Source organism: Coturnix japonica, chromosome 2 (assembly GCF_054131305.1).
Source record: "Coturnix japonica strain WE chromosome 2, WE-NBRP24, whole genome shotgun sequence".
Taxonomy (NCBI): domain Eukaryota; kingdom Metazoa; phylum Chordata; class Aves; order Galliformes; family Phasianidae; genus Coturnix; species Coturnix japonica.
In genome coordinates, this window is record NC_140664.1 from 100,718,412 (window position 1) to 100,737,271 (window position 18,860).

Below are 18,860 nucleotides of genomic sequence, written 5' to 3' on the forward strand. Positions count from 1 at the left end.
GGCAAAATTGTATTTCATTTTCATCTGTTACACTCTCTCTCTTTGAAATGACCTGTGGGCAAAAAGCTTCATATATCCTCTGTAAGGAAATAAAAACAATCCCAGTTTTTCAGGCAAAGAAGTGTCCACTATTGTCAAAAGTTTGTACTGTCAAAAGATGATTCCAATCCAGTGTTTGTAGTAATGCCACAAACTGCTTTTGCAATAGGAGTATTAGAAAATAAAACTAATGAATTATTGCCCAGCACACTGTGCATGTTTTAACTAGCACAAAGCTGCGGAGCCTTTTGTGTTGTCAGTAGGATCTTTTTGTTAATGTTAAGAACAACATGGTCTGACAAAATTCTCTGAAGCACAGGCTTTATATTATCAGAGCAGAGTACATTATCGAGGTAACAGAACAAAAGGAAGGTGTTTGTAAAGCTGTTTGAAATCACAAATGATTTTTCTTTCACAGTTGACACTTAGCCTTGCTCTCTTTTTGGGAGAAGACACAGTGACTCAGTATGTGAGAGCCATGATGGGTCAACGAATTGCCTGCCAAGTCTTTATGACAGCCAGACTGATTGTTTGCAGGCTGCTTTTAGGTGTAGCCCCATGGTCCATTATTTCCATGACTCTCACCTTCCTCCTGTATACATGTGTAATATTTGTGTATATAGACAAAGAAAAAAACACCACACACCCCACTCCCTGCACACAAGGAAAGACAAGTATTCACTAAGTAAACAGCCTCTATCGTTATTTTTGTAGCTTCTGAGATCTGTTTTTGTAAAATAATTTCTTGAATAATATAAAGTATGGGGAAACTGGAATGACTCCCCAGTTGCTGGCTCCTTTTGGAGCACTGCCTCCCTCACCATTGTCCCAGTCTTCATAAGGAAACAGCATCCCTTCAGCAGTATTTTCCAGTTTTGCTCTATGTTAAAGCTATAGCCCTTCAAAGCACTATAATTTAAATTATGCTCTTGAATCAGTCCTGTCAAATCACTTTACAATGAATAAACCTAGAAAAAAATACTCAATTGCAGAATACATTTGGGTTTTATCCTTTATAAAAGAAAGCTACTCTTAAGGAAAGGTAAATTACTTCTTTCTGTAATTTTGTTTTGCTGTACTGATGAATGTTTTTTCCTTTGATAGAGATCAGGAGACTGTTGTTCATACTGATGGAAGTTAATGAGAAATTTCAGACTGTAGTAACATCACAGTGTGGGAGGAACTGTTTTGAAAGCTGTTTTGAATTTCCTGGAGGCATCACCTAAAGGTAAGACAAAATGAGAGAATCCTTCTTAGCATATAACCTTGTTCTCCAAAGACACACCAAATATATCACTACTACTTGAAGAAATGTGTAGGTCATACTAAGTACAGAAGAGCTGACAGATTTGCTTCCATTTGGATGGAAGTAGGATAAAAGTAGGAAAAGTCTTTTGAAATTGTGAGCTGATCCACACTGAAAATTTCCCAACAAATGAGTTCAGAGAAATGTTTTATCTCCTTCCCAAATATGTTGAGCAGTCTTCACTGCCTATGTTCCATGCTGTGGTCATCATCACGTGGAAGAACGTGGCTCTGATTTATACCACTCTCAAACATTGCTACTGGTCTCTGGTGCGACCTGTATTAGCAATGCTTTACTAATCCCTGTATTTCCCTATACTGGGGTCATAAGTCATCTCCATGAGCCTTCAATTAAGCATATTTTGGAAACAACTCCATGTTTGGGAAATGGCATCTCCACATAGAATAATTATATAATATTTTTTGAACTCAATCACACCCTTCTGTTCCTCAAATGCTCAGATGCTTGTACAGTTAAAGTACTAACAGTTACATTAGCAAAGGACAATATTTGATACAATTTTTGACAAAGTTGGAAACTGGTTAAGGCAGTGAAATTGCAGTTGTGCAGTGTAGGTGTAAATCTGATCTATACACTCTTTGTGTTTAGCTCAGTTTAGTTTCCTGGTGTTACACACCGACTGGCCCAGCCTAGATGCATTAGATAAGAACCAGTACTACATTTCTTCACTGCTCACTTTGATTTAGCAAGAAACGGTCCCTCTGAGACCTTGCTGTGCTGTGCAGGCTGTGGGGCAGTGTCCAGGAGACTGCAGATGCTGCCCATGTCTAAAACTTCCTGCGGGAAAAGAGTTATGAACTCCAAAATTAGGAGCTGACTCCATCAGTTACTGATACAGAATCATACTGAACCAGGATAGAATATGGGCAAGAGTCAGTTTTTGATATCACGATACGCAAATATTTTTATTTTAGTCGATATGTGTTGTCAGCATTCAGGATTACCAATGAAAGTGGTTGTGGGTGGTGATGCTGGATTTGGTGTAAAAGCCATTTAACTTTTTTTACTGAAGGAAAATCTGGGAATTGAAACAATGCTCAACTCTTGTGTTAAACTTGAAGGCTAAACATTTGGGTTTCCCCCATCATCAGTACTCCAAAAGGAAAGTTAGAAAATGTAGTATGGAGATACAGCCAATCTACTAAGGTACTGCCAAAGTGTATATGTATGTTTGACATTCTGGTAAGTACTAGTTTGGTATACTACTCAATATTAATCTGTTCTGATCTCTGAATATCTTCTAAAATCAAGAGAATGCATGTTGATGGTAATTAGCTTGGACTAATACTCTATTGGTAGAATGAATTAGCACAATTCAGTCCATTTGGATGTGATTCTTCAGGAACTGGAAGCATTTTGACTGCACTAAGATAAGTCAAATGAAGGGAAGGGAAGGGAAGGGAAGGGAAGGGAAGGGAAGGGAAGGGAAGGGAAGGGAAGGGAAGGGAAGGGAAGGGAAGGGAAGGGAAGGGAAGGGAAGGGAAGGGAAGGGAAGGGAAGGGAAGGGAAGGGAAGGGAAGGGAAGGGAAGGGAAGGGAAGGGAAGGGAAGGGAAGGGGAGGGAAGGGAAGGGGAAGGAAAGGTAAGGAAAAGGAAAGGGAAGGGAAAAGTACAAGGAAAAGGAAAGAAAAAGGAAAAGGAAAAGGAAAAGGAAAAGGAAAAGGAAAAGGAAAAGGAAAAGGAAAAGGAAAAGGAAAAGGAAAAGGAAAAGGAAAAGGATCTGATCTTACTGGATCTGATTTTCTTTCATTTCAGACCAGATTGTTAAGGAAAAGATTCAAATAAGCTCTTGGTCTTAAATTTTGTCCCCTAAACATTTAACTTACCCCATTTTATGTCCTACACCCTACATTCTTTTGTCCAATGTTGTACAAGGACTGGGGAGACCAAATGAGTAAATCTCTCCAGTGGACAGCGAAAACTGCATCCAGGGAGAGTAAGAGGGTGAGGATCTCTCAAAGTATTATTCCGGTAGTACATCTCTATGGTGTATTGCCTGCTTAAAAATACAGAATGATCAAAATAAAGTTAGGTGCGCGAAACCACATTTTTCACGTCATAGTCGTTATACTCTGGGATGAAGATTATTTGTCTTGTTAATAATATGTATCATTAATACTCTGAAGAGATCATAATAAACAGTTAGTATCAATTTACATGTAGACTGTCTTACTGATGGAGAGTTGAGGAGCTAAAAGATAAAGAGGGTAGATTTAAGCCCTCAACTGTATTGGAGCAATAGAGAAAGATCTTAGGCTTCAGTGATGTGATTCTGCTGCTGTCAATAACTGCTAAACTGAGTCCGATTATAATAATTAAAATCAATCTATGATCTTTTTTTTTGTGTGTGGTGAACCTTGTGCATCCAGTTTAGTTTGACTGGGGTAGCAATACATTTCTTTAAGTAAAAAAATACATGCTAGTGGTACAGCTTGCAGATACTTGCCCATTTTTTTCCTGGTAAAGTTCAAAGAAATGACAAGCACTATAAGGAGGCAATTTCCCATTGAAAACATGGAGTGCCATCTGTAAGGCAACAATGGTGGTTGCATGCTGTAAATAGGAAAAAAAAAACAAACACAACAACAAAGCAACATTAAAGGGCTACTGAAAATCACTGCATGTATCTATTACCTAATAATAAGTCTATTACATTATCTGTACACTTAATATTACTTAAGTGACTTCATTAATACTTGCCTTCTGCGGTGATTAACAAGTACTGTCCTTTTCTGTCTGTACCAACTGAAATGCACCAAATGAAATGTATGAAGTATATATAACTCAGTATTAATAAGTATTAGGCACCTGTAGGTCGTACTGAAATTAGAAGGGGGTTGAGAAAACTTCTTTTAATAATAAATAACTGGTGATTTTTCTTGTTAAGTAAACAGAATTTGAAGCCTGAAAGGTCTTTAGGTGATATATTATACAGCTCATGCTCAAAAAGCAATTTAGGAATAGAGGCTGTTTACTCAGAGCAGTCTCAGAATTTCATTTCCTTATGAGAGCGTCTGCACATTCTAAACAAAAACATAAGGTCACTGTTGAGTAACTGCTTTCATAATATCTTCTAAAAGAACAAATTGTAACTTTATTTTTTGTTGTTGCTGTTAACTTCTACATCTGAAAAAGGCACAGGAAAGAGGTGTTATGTTTCTAAATTATCTTTGGTTTTTTTTTCAGTTCTCTGCTGAATCAAAACAATACTGTACTGAAATAACCTATGCTATCAGGTGAAAAATGGAGATTTCAAAGTAGTCTCCGTTCACTACAGAATGAAAACAATCCAGTGGTATCTAAGATTAACTAAACAGAAGTGCTTGTATCTGTATTCCATGCAGGAAATGAAGCTACATGGCTTTCACTGCACTTAATAACTGCAGAAAGAGAACTTTAAAAAAAGGACTCACCGCAGAATATATAATCATTTTTTGATGGTGTGAAGACTTTCTAGCATCTGACATATGCTTTAGGATAGTTTTTAAAAGAAGACCTGAAAGAAAATAGAGAAGCACCAACAGTGATTGTGATGCTTTGTGTTAATGCTTGGATCACTTGGTAATATTTTAACACAATCTGTCTTTAACTGCATCAGAGTTATTCCACTGGGTTTAGAGAATTGTGCAGAACACCCTGATATTATCCTTTATCTGAATAGTGGATCTAAATCTGTGTAAAATTTGTCTGGGACCTCTTAATAACTTCTATAGCAATGATAATAACATTAGCATAAAATTGGAATCTTCCAGGAGTTAAAATACTAAAAAAAGAGAAGTGTATGCTAGCAGAACGAAACATGCCTATTATCTTCATCTAATGGCATACTTTTTAATAGCAATTAGTAGATGTAATAGCAAGAGGAGAGGTTTTAATTTTGTACTTAGTTTTGTATGTTGGAGCTCCAAAAAGGCAAACAAATTAATCTGTACTTTATATGTGAGCTCTCCTTGTAGCTCACAGAACCTGACTGTAGAGTGGCAATATAAAGCAAAAATGAGGCCAAAAAGTTGTCAGTGGATGAATGGAAGACAAATAAGTGACTAAAAAGGTTTTATCTATCTTAAAATTTCAGCAACTATTTCCTAATCAGAATAATAAAGCCCAGAATACTCTCATTTTCATATACCCAGTAATGAAAAAATAAGAAAGACTTAGAGAGCAAAATTACCATTCTGGAGATTATTACAGATAATATTTTGAATGCTAAGCATGCTGGCTTACATTAAATTCAGAGTTGATTCGGTTCAGCAAGCATCTGTGTATGATTTTGGGTTTCTTATACAAGATAACCAGAGTGATATCTCCTGATTAATGTTGAATTAGGATGTTTTTGATTCATATCCTTACCATCTCTCTTCTCATTAGTCAAAAACTTTAAGTACCAATTGCCAGTGTCTAGGTCATAGTGTCTTTTATGGCCATGTTTATTACACTCCTTTTCTTCTTTCCCACTGTGCTATTGATTTTAAGTGGGGTTAGAATTTGGCTTACCTCCCTGCAAACGTGATTTTTGTATTTGTTTGTGGAACCCAAATTCCGCCTGCAGTAACAATTCTGAGAGCTTTATCAGCTTGGTCCTGACACCATGAGTAGCCCAAGCAGGTAAAGTGTAATTGTTAATATCCTACAATGAAGAAAGAAAACATTATGATTTTCCTGTTGGTTCCCACTGCTAATTATTTTTAATTTTATTTTGGTACAAAATAGAACAGATTCCGAATATTTTTTCTCAAATAATGTATTTCTTTATAATAACTGTATTTTGCATTTAGACAGCTGTGGAATTCTTATTTCCGACATCCCACTTCTTAAAACAAATCTGAAGGGCAGTGTTCAACAAGAGGAGGAAATATAATACTGAAAACTATTATTACATAAAAAGCAAATGGCACTATTTATGCCAACAGCTAATGCAGTTGTCAGTTACAAAAATTTCACCTTGTGATTCTTCTTCAACCATCTACTGGAATATACCCTGAAATCTTTACTGAAACAAATGCTATAGGGATATAAAGATTTAAGGCTTGGCACCTTTGGACCAAGATTCAGAAATTAAGTAAGAACATATACGGCTGTAATTTGGATGTAGTGGAGAATGATTTATGCCTATAGAGTATAGAACACCTACTTACTCCAACTGTGCTGGATGCTGATGCAGTCCTCTAGCTAGAATATAATGGGTTCATTTTTTGTTTTGGGAGACAGCCCAAGATAAATTAATGGTGGTAACCGTGAGAAGGAAATAATACATGCCAACATTCCTGGTTTCTACTGCTCTGAATTCCTGTTTAAAGTTGTTATCCTTATTTCTTATGAACTTGAGTCAGAGGGCTGAGCTCACCAGGTGGAGCCAACTACTTAAAGATAGGATTTAATTAGATAAGTGAAACAATGTAACAATTAGGTTAGATTGGCTCAGGTCACTTTTTTCTTTTAACAAATGTCGTCTGTGCTGTGAGAAAAAAAAGAAATTCTTGTTTCTATGCTATTTAAGATAATGCTGCTGGCAAGCAAGCACCCTGGTCTACAAGTCAGATGACGCTTAGCCAATAATAACAAATACAGAGATGTATGCTACTGTCGTTTCATTAATTTTGTTACAAAAAATGGAAAAATGGAAAAACTCTCTTTATACACTTGAGAGGGCAAAAGTTACTTTAATGGCAGATGTCTTAAATTTATATCTCTGTAGTCTTCACTGAGAAATATGAAAGCCTGGGGCTCAACCTATCTAACACTAGAAATAATAACCCAACCAACTGGTTTAGCCTTCCAGCAGTTAAGAAGCTCACTGTTGGGAACTGCCAATTCTTCATGTTTCTGTAGTGGCATGGGTTTGTCAGTATGATATAACACTTGGCATTAAATGCTGAGGTCCTGAGCTGTCCTGAATCTGGGCAATATGAAAAGGTGACTTCACTGAAATTACAGTGAGGTACACCAAAATGCATTCATTTAACTCAGGTCCTGGCTAGCACTGCAGTCAACTTCACTGCTCTACCTGCAACAATATCAATGACATTTTTAACACAAGAAAACATGCAATTTTCACTTGCTTCAGCTGACATAAGTCAAGACTCGGATGTGGCACAAAGTGGGGCTGGTTGCTAAATTTAGAGCATTCAAAGTTTTTTCACATTCCAGTCAGAGATACCATTTTGTGGGACCCACATACCCATGACTGTGGGGTACCAAAACATCCCCTTTGCTGTAAAATCTGCGCTTCTTTGCGATGTGCACGGTCTCTTTGCTTGGAACAGGCTCCCAAGGTTTAGCACAAATTTTCTTACTTGTGCAATCACTGACAAGATATTGCATTTGGTAGGCCATTGGTTTGGATTCGTTACATTGGGGGATGACCCACAGCATCCTCATAAAGTCACAGTTGGATATTCAGCTGTGAATTTGATCTTGGGTGAGTGTTCTGAGGAAGGAGCTGAAAACTGTCTGTGGTTCAAAAGAATTGGAAGCATCTTCTCTTTCTTCTGAGGTTTTTCAAATCACAGAAATAAAAGCTAAGACTGGTTTTGATAAAGTGTAAGCATTTATATTGAACCTTGGTGATTCTTCTTTGTATTATTTACCTCATATTGTAAAGTGTCAGAGATCCTCAAAATTCTTTCACTGTTCAGTTTCTTCAGTGGGTATCCAGTGTGAGAGGCTAAAAACTTGAGAAAAGACTGGAATACAAAAAAAGGAAACTTGTATGTTGCACACAGGGCCTTTCTACATCATTTTTACACACGTCTACAGTACACAGTACTTTTTAGAAACAAGATGGTCTTTGCGCTTGGTGCCTAAGCACTGTGCCATTGTCTAGTGGAACTCACAGGCAGGCAGTTACAACCTGTTCAAGTGGATCCTTTTACATCCTGCATGCTCTACCTATTTTCATAATCATCTGGCAGACACCAAATCAATACTTGTACAAAAATTTATTAAGAGCTTGTGAAACCTGGCTATCATCCTACCTTCTAGCTATGACCTCCCTCCCGCTTCTACATCACAGGTACAGGTTTTCATTTCTGGTCCTTCTCCCAGCCATTTTTGCTCTCTCCTATATCTTTCATGTTGTTTCTTAAGTTGTCAAATGCGTGGCTTCTTCATTCCTACCTTGGAACCTGTCTTAATTACAACCCCTACTACTGTTTTAGTCCTAAAGCCACCTACTGATCGGAGCGATCTAACGACATAGGATTACATAGTAATACTGGCGAGATTATGATATCAGTCAGTGAAAGAGGGTGCATAAACCAGGAAAATTTAAATATGCTAATTTATACCTCTAGTTTTTATTAGGGAAGAAAAGAAATGAAAGTTTTCTTTTAGGCTGAAAAGAGAATACAGCCTTTTCATCTGCAATAAGGATGGTAATCTAAGTTTGAAGTACAGGAATAGTTTATGCTTGGTGGGAATGTTCAGAAGTGGGTAGAATGGATCCAGATGTATGAAGAAGTCTGACAGAATTCCTATCAGTAGAAGTGTGATAAACAGAATTAGTCTGACATTGGCCTTGAGTAGCGGGGAGGTCTACCGTAAATTTGCTAAAACAGGGAATTTTGATTCAAATGATTGTAATACCTAAATGCAGAGCCAGATGGCTGTTTAGGTGGTTAAAGATAATAGGAAAACAGGTGAGTATAATAATGCCATTTTGATTAAACCCATAAAGAAGAAATTTGCAGTACAATATGGAAGTGATTACATACTTGTGGCAAGTAATTTGATGTCAGTGAAAGAAAGGAAGGGATATATCACAGATGCAGGAATGTAATGTGAGTATCTAAATGAAGACATTAGGTGTGAGGCATGAAAAGGTATTGAGGAAAACACTGGGACTATTATAAAAAAAAAAAAAGGTGTAACTGAGCAGTGAGAATTTTGTGGTAGCATCTGAACTGGCAAGGAGTTACATAGTCAGAAACATCAGAGGAGCTGCTAACATGAATAGACTGAATAGAGCTAATTATTGAAGTGAAGCACTGATCTGAGTTTTTGTTTTCTGTGCTCTACTAGAAGGTAGGTGTCATGTTTTCTTTTTGAAGGTAGTCAGTCATTTATCTTTTCTATGACTTGCCATTTTCAGTTGGTGGGGATGGTTCAGTCTAGCTGGTTCATAATGTTGTAATTGTAGTTTGGGTACGTCGTATACGCCCACTTTCTAGATTATGTATCTATATATATGTTGATTGCCATTTTTTAAACATACTTGTTAGATAATGTTGCCAAAAGTAGTACATATTAAATGGAAGATTTACAGAAATTAAAATACTTTACCCTGTACTGCTTAAGCTGCTTTTGGAAATCTCTTGATGCAGAGGTTTCTCTCAGAAGCTCATTGTATTTTGGGCAGTGGGAGAAAGGTACATGAAGCAACTGAAAATGAAATTGCAAAACATTAGTTAGGCAAGATTCTTCTTGTTCTTGTTGAACATAGCCTTCTAAGACTGTTGTCCTGATTGGCTGCACTAATTAAAACAAGCTGCAAAATTATTTGGGAGTGTTGTTTTCTTGGATATTCATCTGCAGGACCATAAGAGTCATATTGATGACTACTTACAAAATAATCTTTACATGCTTAGAGGAGTAGCAGGTTCAGCAGATCAAAGTAAAAGAGTCATATACAGAAGAGTGAATTTGTCACTTGACAGAAGACTAACACAAGCCCTCATGTACTGCTTTGTGCTTGGCTTCCCCAGGGATGATTTCACTCACTGTGTTCAGTCTTTCTTTAAACATACCACTGCCTTTCTACTATGAATTACAGCGCAACAGGTGGACTGCAATAAGAGTCTTTGTGCATACTCAGCTGTATTAAGTAGACAACGCAGTTCCATTTACTTCAGCTAAATCAAAGAAACTGGCAAGGTTTCTATAACTCATCTTTCCTTTGACACTGAAATATTCTTAGTGTTTTGGGTTTTTTTCTCTCTAATATGCTCTTTGTCCTTTTTCCTGTTTCTACAGTCATGCAGTTAAAAGTGCTTTTGAAAAGAACTTGGGAGTCCTGAAAGGATAATTAACTGAGAAAGCTTCAGAGCAGCTCCTCAGTCTTTTTAGAAACATAATCTATGTCTTCTAGAAGGTAAGAAAGAAATTCTGAATTATAACTGTGGTTCATGGACAGGCATAGCTTTACCAATAAATAAATGAGGGACACTTGTTTAGGGTAGAAGGATACATGTGGTCTCGATCTTATATGTGTAAGCAGCAAAAATGAATGTAGTCATAAGACAAGCACTAAAAAAAATAGGCAACTTGTATTTATGACTATGACTTGTTTGATTTGTTTATTTGATCCCCTAGGCGTGAGGTGCAGTACCTGCTTGCTGAGTGTGACAGTGGTGTTTATGCTGACCAGGTGATGTTGAGTGTTTGCTGGGGTAGTACCATCTGTGCTGGTGTCAGAGCATCTCCTGACTCTATTCCAATCTGCCTGCATGCACAGGAAGACATACGTCTCCGTATCTTCCATATTCAAGCTGTCATCACTCTGAGGTGAGAACCGATGCTTCATGTCCCTGTTCAACAAAATTCCCTGTCACAGATTGCGTTAACTAGATTTCTAAGCCCACAAGATCTCAAATACGTGTAAACCTCCTCTTCCATAATGGGACTTATACTGTATGCTCCTTATCTTTCCTAGCTCTTTAAGACAGATTTTACAGAAATGGGGAACTCTATCTCTACTCAGTCTATCTAAGTCCATTCCCCTGGAAACTCTTGACAGTATTTCTACTCAGCATATTATTCCTTTCTTCCTGATGTTTGTAATTAATATAGCTTTCATTGCTATTGCTGTGCCCTTTTTCGGGCTCCTATATCTCACATGCTAGATATTCTACTGATGATCACGGGAAAGCAAGTGTTTGTAGTTTTTACTCACGTTATCATTTGACAGTGGCACTGTGTGAACTGGAATTGGCTGCCAAAGGATTCTGGGATTCCAAATGTGTCCTTGTGTTGGTGGATACAGCCCAGCAAGAGTTGCCTGAGCACTCATAAGTGTTTGATCACAATCAGTGCTCTGGACATAAATCTGAAGGAAGAAAGGGATTTTATGTATTTATTTAAGGTAATCTCTCCTGTTAAGTTTCTTTTTTTGGTAGAAAAGCTGGGGTCGAGAATTGTGCTGAGTAAGTTGGCATTAAAATGGAGTGGTATAAAGAAAGAAACAAGGGAAAAAGAAAGAAGCTGAAATAGGGCCTTGGAATAAAACTTTGGTGGACAGAAGAATTGCAACTTGGCAGCTGCTCCCTTAGGAGTCCTAGTAAAAACATAAGACTACCTTCATTTGACCAAATGAATTAGGACATCATGGATGCACTGAGCAACTGGAAATGAAAACTAAGCTCTGTCTGTGCTGTAAATGGAAAAGTAGGATTTGAGATCTCCAACACCGATACTCTGTCATACAACTGTGAGGTATCTGAGCCTTACAGCCTTAAAAAAACCTTGTGCATGGTTTTCAGCTTACCATCAGGCTCACTCAAAGTTGAGCCACAGCTTCAGGGATACTTTGAAATCACACTCAGTTCAGTAGGTTACCTCCAAATGTACCAAGTTCAGATTCTCACAGATCCAGGCATTCCTATCAATGTCTTCAAAAAACATCCCTTCCAGATCCAGTACTTGCCTCAGACCGTTTGTAAACAACGCTCAGGAAATAGGAGTATCTTCTCCGCATATACTGCCCAAGCTCATACTGTTGCTGTATGCCAAACTGTAGAAGTAACAGAATAGTGTGAGAGCCTCAAGAAGTGTTCTGTGCATATATTTCTACAAACCAAAAACTATAAAAGCTGTCATAAAATGTTTCATTTCTAAAGGGAAGATGGAAAGAAAAGAGAAAAATGAGTAAAGTTGCTGTGTTGACAGTATTGGAAATTCAGCTTTATTATTTACTTATTTGCAATGTGAAACATTCACTACATGAACATAGTCTCATTAATACTCATTTTCATTAGCCATGAGGAAAAAAAAAAAGTAGAGAAAAGATGTTTACACTCAATCTAGATTGCATGCAAATGAAATTCATTACTCTCTGTCTCTGAAACTCACATCTTAATAAGTTAAGCTGAGATTCAAATATTAATGGACAAAAAATCAGAATCCCCTGTGCATTTGGCTATAGCTTAGGCAGATGCAGCATTCCGCAAAAGGACTTAGTAAAGAAATACCATATCTGTAATGATCCTAGTGCATCTATTGTAGGCAAAGGATTGCATTTATTATCCTAGGATGCCTGAATTCTAAGCTAAGTGAATTCTAAACAAGGCAAGGGTTTAGAGCACTTAGTTATAGAGGCATGGGAGTTTACATTATTTAAAAGAGATTATAAAGGAAAATGCAGTATTTATACTAAAATACATGTATATAAACTAGCCAGGAGTGATCTGGAAATTGGAAGGACCATCTGGGCTAAAGTCTAAGAACAACCTTTCAGTGCAACGGAAGCAAAAATATCTGACTGGTTCAAAGGCAGAGCTTGCTAAATGTATGAACCCAGATTATATGGTGTGGCTTTTTGTCATGGCAAAGGCCTGGATTTGATTGCTTAAAAGGTTCTTCTTATTTCTGTGTGATAAGAATTACCAAATTAAAAGCTACTAATTAGTTCCCTGAATGCCATATTCACAATAGGCTTCACCATAAAGGTTATCTCTACATTCACCAAGAAATGTCTTCCTGAGAGACGCAGTTTTGCATTTTGCTTTTCAGGAAGCCATGCGGTTATTTATCCAAACTAACAAGGTTAGCTGATGGGAGGGTTACTTAAAGTAGGTACTGATGTGTCCTAACAAAGCTGTCTGGTTTCTTCTCTGTTCCTGGCTCACAGTGGTAGGGTGTAGACACAGCAACCAACTTCCTGTGAAGGCAGGTGCAGGATATGAATCCCACAGAGTATCACCAGAGATTCCACATGGAAGCTACACTTTTGGCTTTTACAAGATCTTCTCATCCAGAAAGACTGAAAATTTTGAATAGAGAACTGAGTATAAGTTCTCCATGCCCCTGGATATTTTGGTGCAATGTTAACTGTTAATTATAGTCTAAACTCTTGATTCTTGGTTCTAGCCTGAATATGTCTCCAGCTTTCAAATACTGGATCTTGCAGTCTTTTTGAAGGACGTGTCATCTGCCATCACAAATCTTATTCTCAGAAACATAATCACCAATAAAATTGAGTCAATTGCTTAATCTCCATGTTGAACGAGATAGATGGCAGTTCTCTACTCTCACAACAAAACAGATTTTCTAGCAGTAGTGTTTTAGTAGCTGTTTAGTGAACATATTGCAGCTTACCATTATCATTTTGTAGAATCATGACATGAGAATCACATGCAGCGTTCCTGTAATGGTCCCGTGACTGTGATCTTTTTTACTTGTACCTGGTGTTTCCTGGCCTAAATTGAAATATATTCAACTTTGCTCATGTAACCATTACTTTGCACTGGGATCTCAAGTATGGTGATTATTCATCACTTCCCACAGTCCTCTTCTGAGTCATAAGATCATAGGGTAATTCAGGTTGAAAGGGACTTGAGGAGGCCCCTTGTTGAGTCTCCTTCTCAGAGCAGTCAGAGGTCAGACCAGGTTGCTGAGGGCTTTATCCAGAATACCAGGCATGGCCCATGGCTTCATATGTGATTGCTTCTTTCAGTTGCTGGAATTGTGCATCCAAAGTTTCCTAGGGTATGTATGTGCTCATCCTAAGTTTCTGCCTCAGCCTGTCTAATTAGTGTTGTTAAACCCTGACACCTGGGTCTTAAAGCCTCCCAAAGCTTACATAGCCTGAAGCATGCTGGCAGGCTGTGCTGAACTTGCATCGCATACATATGAAGTGCTTGAGTCATAGCTAAGTTAAAGCTGATCCTAGCCACCTTTGAAACACTCATAGTTGCTTTCTGCCTTATAATGAGACTTGCTGCCATAGATCTTACTCCTTTTTCTTCAAGGGAGATGGTGTAAGAGGAAACAGGTCTGACCTCGCCTCAAAGATTGGTACGTCCTCCTGAGAACAAAGTGGAGGAGGGAGCCCAGTGTGCAGTTTGCTCTGTCGTGACTCCGTTGGAGACCTGGCCAGTGACAAGTTCTTCCAGGAGAAAGAAACAAACACATTGTACTGGACCTGCCGGTGTGTGAGCAAACTTACAGAGCAGACGCCTCTCAGAGGTACACACTCAGCTTGCAAACATAGCTCACAGACTGTGAATGCACACACAATAGCTGTTCTTTTCTGGTCCTTTCAGGCTTTTGGCACCTCTAAAGCTCTTTGTGAGGCTGCCTGGTTTCCCAATCCTGGACCAATGACTTGGGCATTTTTCCATGCCAATGTTATATCTTGGGGGGAAAGGAATGAAAGCAGAGACACAATAGAAAATGCTGATGGGAGCAGAGCAGAGCAGAGGTAGGTTTAACACCCCCTACTTTCCCTGTATTCCTTTGAAGCCTAATAGAACAGGAGCTCACCCTTTGTACCATTTACAAGAGGCATCCAATACTAATAACAGTTAATGGAGAAACACAGTTTCTGCAGTTGAGATCTGCCACTGCTTGACTGGCTGCCAATTAAGAAGACCAGCAGCTGATACTGGTATGCTAGCTCCATTCCACTTATATCCCACTAACACCTAAACCAGCTGAGCTTTAAATCAACTTTCCCTCATACAGCATAAGAGACCCTTTTGCTAATATTGATTTTAGTAGTTCACAAGCTGGGAAGCACTTCTACCCATCAGAAGTTGAGGGTTGTTGTGAGCACTTTCACCACCTTGGGTTAAAGCTATGTGTTTGATCTCAGGTGAATTGTCAGTGTCTGGCTCCTCTCAGAAGATCCCGGTCTGCAGTAAGACAACTCAACATGCCCTGCTGCTGGACCAGAACAGCCAACTCAGTGTCTTTGATATCACTATTCATAGCTGAAGCTTCCCGGTAAGTTCTATTTACGAGATCTGCGTGTGGCATCATAACAGGGACTGTCTCCAAGTTAAAACCAAGTGCTTAAAAAACAAATATATTTCTGTATGTCAACAAACACACCTTGGTAAGCTGTCCGTATCCATGCTGCCTTGCAATTTCTTTGTGCTTGTCAGTTGGAAAAAACTCCTGTGGGGTATGATCACCGTGATGAAACACCTGATAAAACAGATGGAATCCCCTTCATGTTACAGGTCTCTTTATGGTGGATGTAATAGTGCAGACCCAACAAATATGCTATGACAGTGAATACTGTATCTATGAATTCTGTATCTAACTGATACTAAATGTATTCGCTATATTATCTATGCTCCAGATCTACACTAGGTCTACAGTACCTGCTTGATTTATGTAGTCAGGTGTAACTTCTTTTTAGTTTGCAAGTTATAAATAGTTCTATTTTTTTTAATATATTTTAGAGAGGTTTTATGTATTTTAGGAGGTACAGGCTACAGCACTGACAAAGAGAAAAGGAACAGATGCATGTAAATAATTTTCTGGGAATATTGGAACATTAATATTTTGGTAGGACTGAAAGCTCAGAAGGAAGCAAAACAAACTACTGCTGGAGATACAGTTTCTGTGGCTGAGTGCTGCTAAGCACTCTATTTTAGCAGAAATTATCTCTAAAAGCCATCAAAAGAGGTGATGAAAGTGTCATCTATCATCTAAATACAGGCTAAACTGTTACTTTGAAAGCACTGAGCATGTTATGAAATTTCCCTTCATATGTAAGATAGATCTGTAAAGGTACATCAAGATTTTTCATTCCTGTGATGGATTCTCTCCTTGTCCAACATTATTCTTGTACATATATGTTATATCACCCTAAAATTTTACCACCAGATTTATTTATTTTTTTAATTTATTTCTCCAAGTAGGGAGAAACCCTAATTGAAACCTATAGGAAAAAAATGTACTGATAATTTATATTGCCTGCGTGATAACTCAGAGCAGACAACAGTTAGGCCTTATACAAACAGCAGTACATCAAGTAGTATTGCAAGTAGTATTCATTTTACAGCAATGGTTCTGTGTTGTATATTCAGTACCATGATGGTATGTATGCTTGTCTGGCTTTCACACAGTGAAATCTGATTTGCTGGTTAATGCAGTGAAAACAGAGGAAGAGTAAGAATTCTTCCATGGCAAAGAGTACTTTTGAAAGCCATTGAAATTTAGATATGAAATCCCATTTTATATTTTAAAAATACTGCTGTGCAACTCTTCTCCTATTGCTAAGTAGAAAAAAGGCATCCAGAAAGTTACTTTCATCCAGGACTGCATTAAGAGATAACATTATAAAATCTTATTTGTAATTGGGGATTGTTCTTTGTGCAATGCAGTAGTGAATTCTGAGTATGCAGCAAACATTTTGGTATTCACATATTCACAAATATCCCTCCCCCTGACACACACACACACTCCAGACCGCAAAAAGAGTGACAGGTTTTTAAGTCTATCCGTCCATGAACTATATAACAATATACTTACTACGGACACAAACTTCAGTTTTCTTTTTGCTGTGGTTTGGTGAAGAAAGATGCAGAAGAGGCAGAATGTGAAACACAGGCTCCAGATTCCGCACACCAGCTGCCTCGATCTCATCCTGAAGGTAAGCAGCTTTCAGCTGTTTTGCACACCAAGGAAGGCCCCTGTCTGGACGTGGTGATACAGTAGATATGTGGCTGAGAGGGGAGGAGTTGGCTGTGCTTGATGGAGTCTGAAACTGTGATCTCCCCCCTCCTCCCTTTTCTCCCTTCTTGGTCAGTGTTGTTCTGCAGATTCATACAGTGAAAACTGTATTTTGCACTTGCACTCAATTTCTGAATCCTGTGTATAATGGGACAATCTCTGAGCCCACCAGTTCCTGCACCAGGCACTCACAAAATAAGTGAATATAAAGAATTAGATGTTCCATCTGTTGTTTAAGATATGGGTTAGTATCAGTCAGTCTTCACAAAAGTGAAAATGCTGCAGATGTGCTGTATCTTGCTGTAACAGTGCTCACACAGTCTGATTGGAACAGTTTGTGAGAGGGAAAGTGAGAGGGAGTGGTGCTGACGACTGTCCTTTTTTGAAGGATCTCTGGAGTTTCCCTTACATTTGCCTGTGATCTTTAGCAGGAATAAAAAGTGAAGTGTTTTGTTACATCGGACCAAGGATAAGCCAGAACTGACTGCAAAAAATAAAGATGTGTCCAGAATCATAGAATTATAGAATCATTAAGGCTGGGAAAGACCACTAAGAACTCATCCAACTATCAGCTCATCTCACACACCCACTATGTCCCTCAGTGCCACATCCACACGGTTCTTGAACACCTCCAGGGACAGTGACCATACCACCTCCCTGGGCAGCCTGTGCCACTGCAGCACTGCTCCCTCTGAGAAGAAATGCTTTCTCATATCCAACCTGAATCTTTGATCTCTGTAGTATATATGTTTCCAGTGGCAAAGCAGGTGCCAATTTAGGTTTTCTAAAGCTATCCTCCAAAATTTCATGCAGTTAAGTAAATTTTTGATTTTCAAAGGTCTCTTGCTGCAAATACTCTCATTGTTACATCATGCACAAATCAAGTATTGTTTCTGTCATTTCTCCTGTACATTTTAAATAGAGATAGAATCTAGCTCATAGATAATCTTGTGAAAGATTGCACTGATCTCACAAGCTTACTGGTTTATATTCAGTCACATTCCTGTGTTAATAAAAGCCCTATTAAACATGGAAAAAATGAGGCTGAGTCCTTAGTGCTCAAAAGCTCCCAGTATGTAGGAATTTTAAAGATGTTGCTAAAAAAATCACATTTTTACCCCCAGAAGCTGTATAACTTCAAGCCAGCTTGAAGTACAAATAACACAGTGTTTCTTCATAGTCATTAGATATGGGATGCCTGGAGGGATCAGTTCTCTTCCCCAAAGTAGCCATGCCTCTTCATTCATGTGTCAGAGCTAAAGAGATTTCTCTATGAGATATTCAGAGGTCAGACTTTCTTGGTGCAAGATGGTTCATTTTTCACTTGTGCTTTTGTGCCTGAGAAGGCTGACCTACTCCTGCAGAAATAGAATATTGGGAGTTGCCCACATTCGTTGAGGAGAGCTTTATTTTTTTTAATTACTGGATTAACTGGTTAGTTCAAGCTAACCACCTTTCATACAGTTCCTGTCTCCATTGGCCATCAGACTTCAAAAATCTCTTCCAAAAGAGTATGTTCATTGGTGCTTATAGGCGACATGACTTCAGAAGCCACCCCTAAAATACCCTGTTTGCAAGCCCTTTAATAAGGCCAACTGGTACCAGTGAGGAAATAATACTCGTGTTTTCAGAATTGCAGGACTCCATGCAGGTTCTTCAGATAGTATGTTAGCAGGGACAATAGATATGTGATAGGAGGAAAAGGGTTTTACTTTATTCTTTTCCAGATATTCACGGTCTCTCACTTTATGTGAGATTTCTTTAACAAGAAGGTGAAATCACTCTTGGAGATGACAAAATATTAGTGTAAAAATGGA

The 18,860-nt window shown here is 38.3% G+C and overlaps 1 protein-coding gene and 1 long non-coding RNA gene across 5 annotated transcripts in view; one reads left to right on the top strand and one right to left on the bottom strand.

Moving 5' to 3' along the window:
• Nucleotides 1–343: 343 nt before the first annotated feature.
• LOC107309359 (prostatic acid phosphatase-like) lies at nucleotides 344–17,037 on the bottom strand. 4 transcript variants are annotated; one of them, XM_015854078.2, is made up of 11 exons: nucleotides 16,843–17,035; nucleotides 15,412–15,507; nucleotides 12,005–12,091; nucleotides 11,255–11,407; nucleotides 9,646–9,744; nucleotides 7,953–8,048; nucleotides 5,860–5,992; nucleotides 4,779–4,861; nucleotides 3,812–3,918; nucleotides 3,192–3,361; nucleotides 344–1,261 (listed from the first exon to the last, which is right to left on the bottom strand). In XM_015854078.2, the coding sequence occupies exons 1-10, from the start codon at nucleotides 16,954–16,956 to the stop codon at nucleotides 3,205–3,207; spliced, it is 1,125 nt and encodes a 374-aa protein (XP_015709564.1). In that variant the 5' UTR covers nucleotides 16,957–17,035; the 3' UTR covers nucleotides 344–1,261; nucleotides 3,192–3,204. The 4 variants fall into 4 exon arrangements, with proteins under 4 accessions (XP_015709564.1, XP_032298274.1, XP_085394370.1 ...); XM_032442383.2 differs by having other exon boundaries at nucleotides 3,192–3,364; XM_085538244.1 differs by lacking the exon at nucleotides 15,412–15,507 and having other exon boundaries at nucleotides 3,192–3,364; nucleotides 16,843–17,037.
• LOC107309360 (uncharacterized) overlaps nucleotides 14,622–18,860 on the top strand; it is a 28,074-nt gene continuing 23,835 nt past the window's right edge. Inside the window, exons 1-3 of the long non-coding RNA XR_001553158.3 lie at nucleotides 14,622–14,779; nucleotides 15,173–15,303; nucleotides 16,888–16,963. This is a non-coding gene — a long non-coding RNA (uncharacterized LOC107309360). The remainder of the gene's footprint in view (nucleotides 14,780–15,172; nucleotides 15,304–16,887; nucleotides 16,964–18,860) is intronic.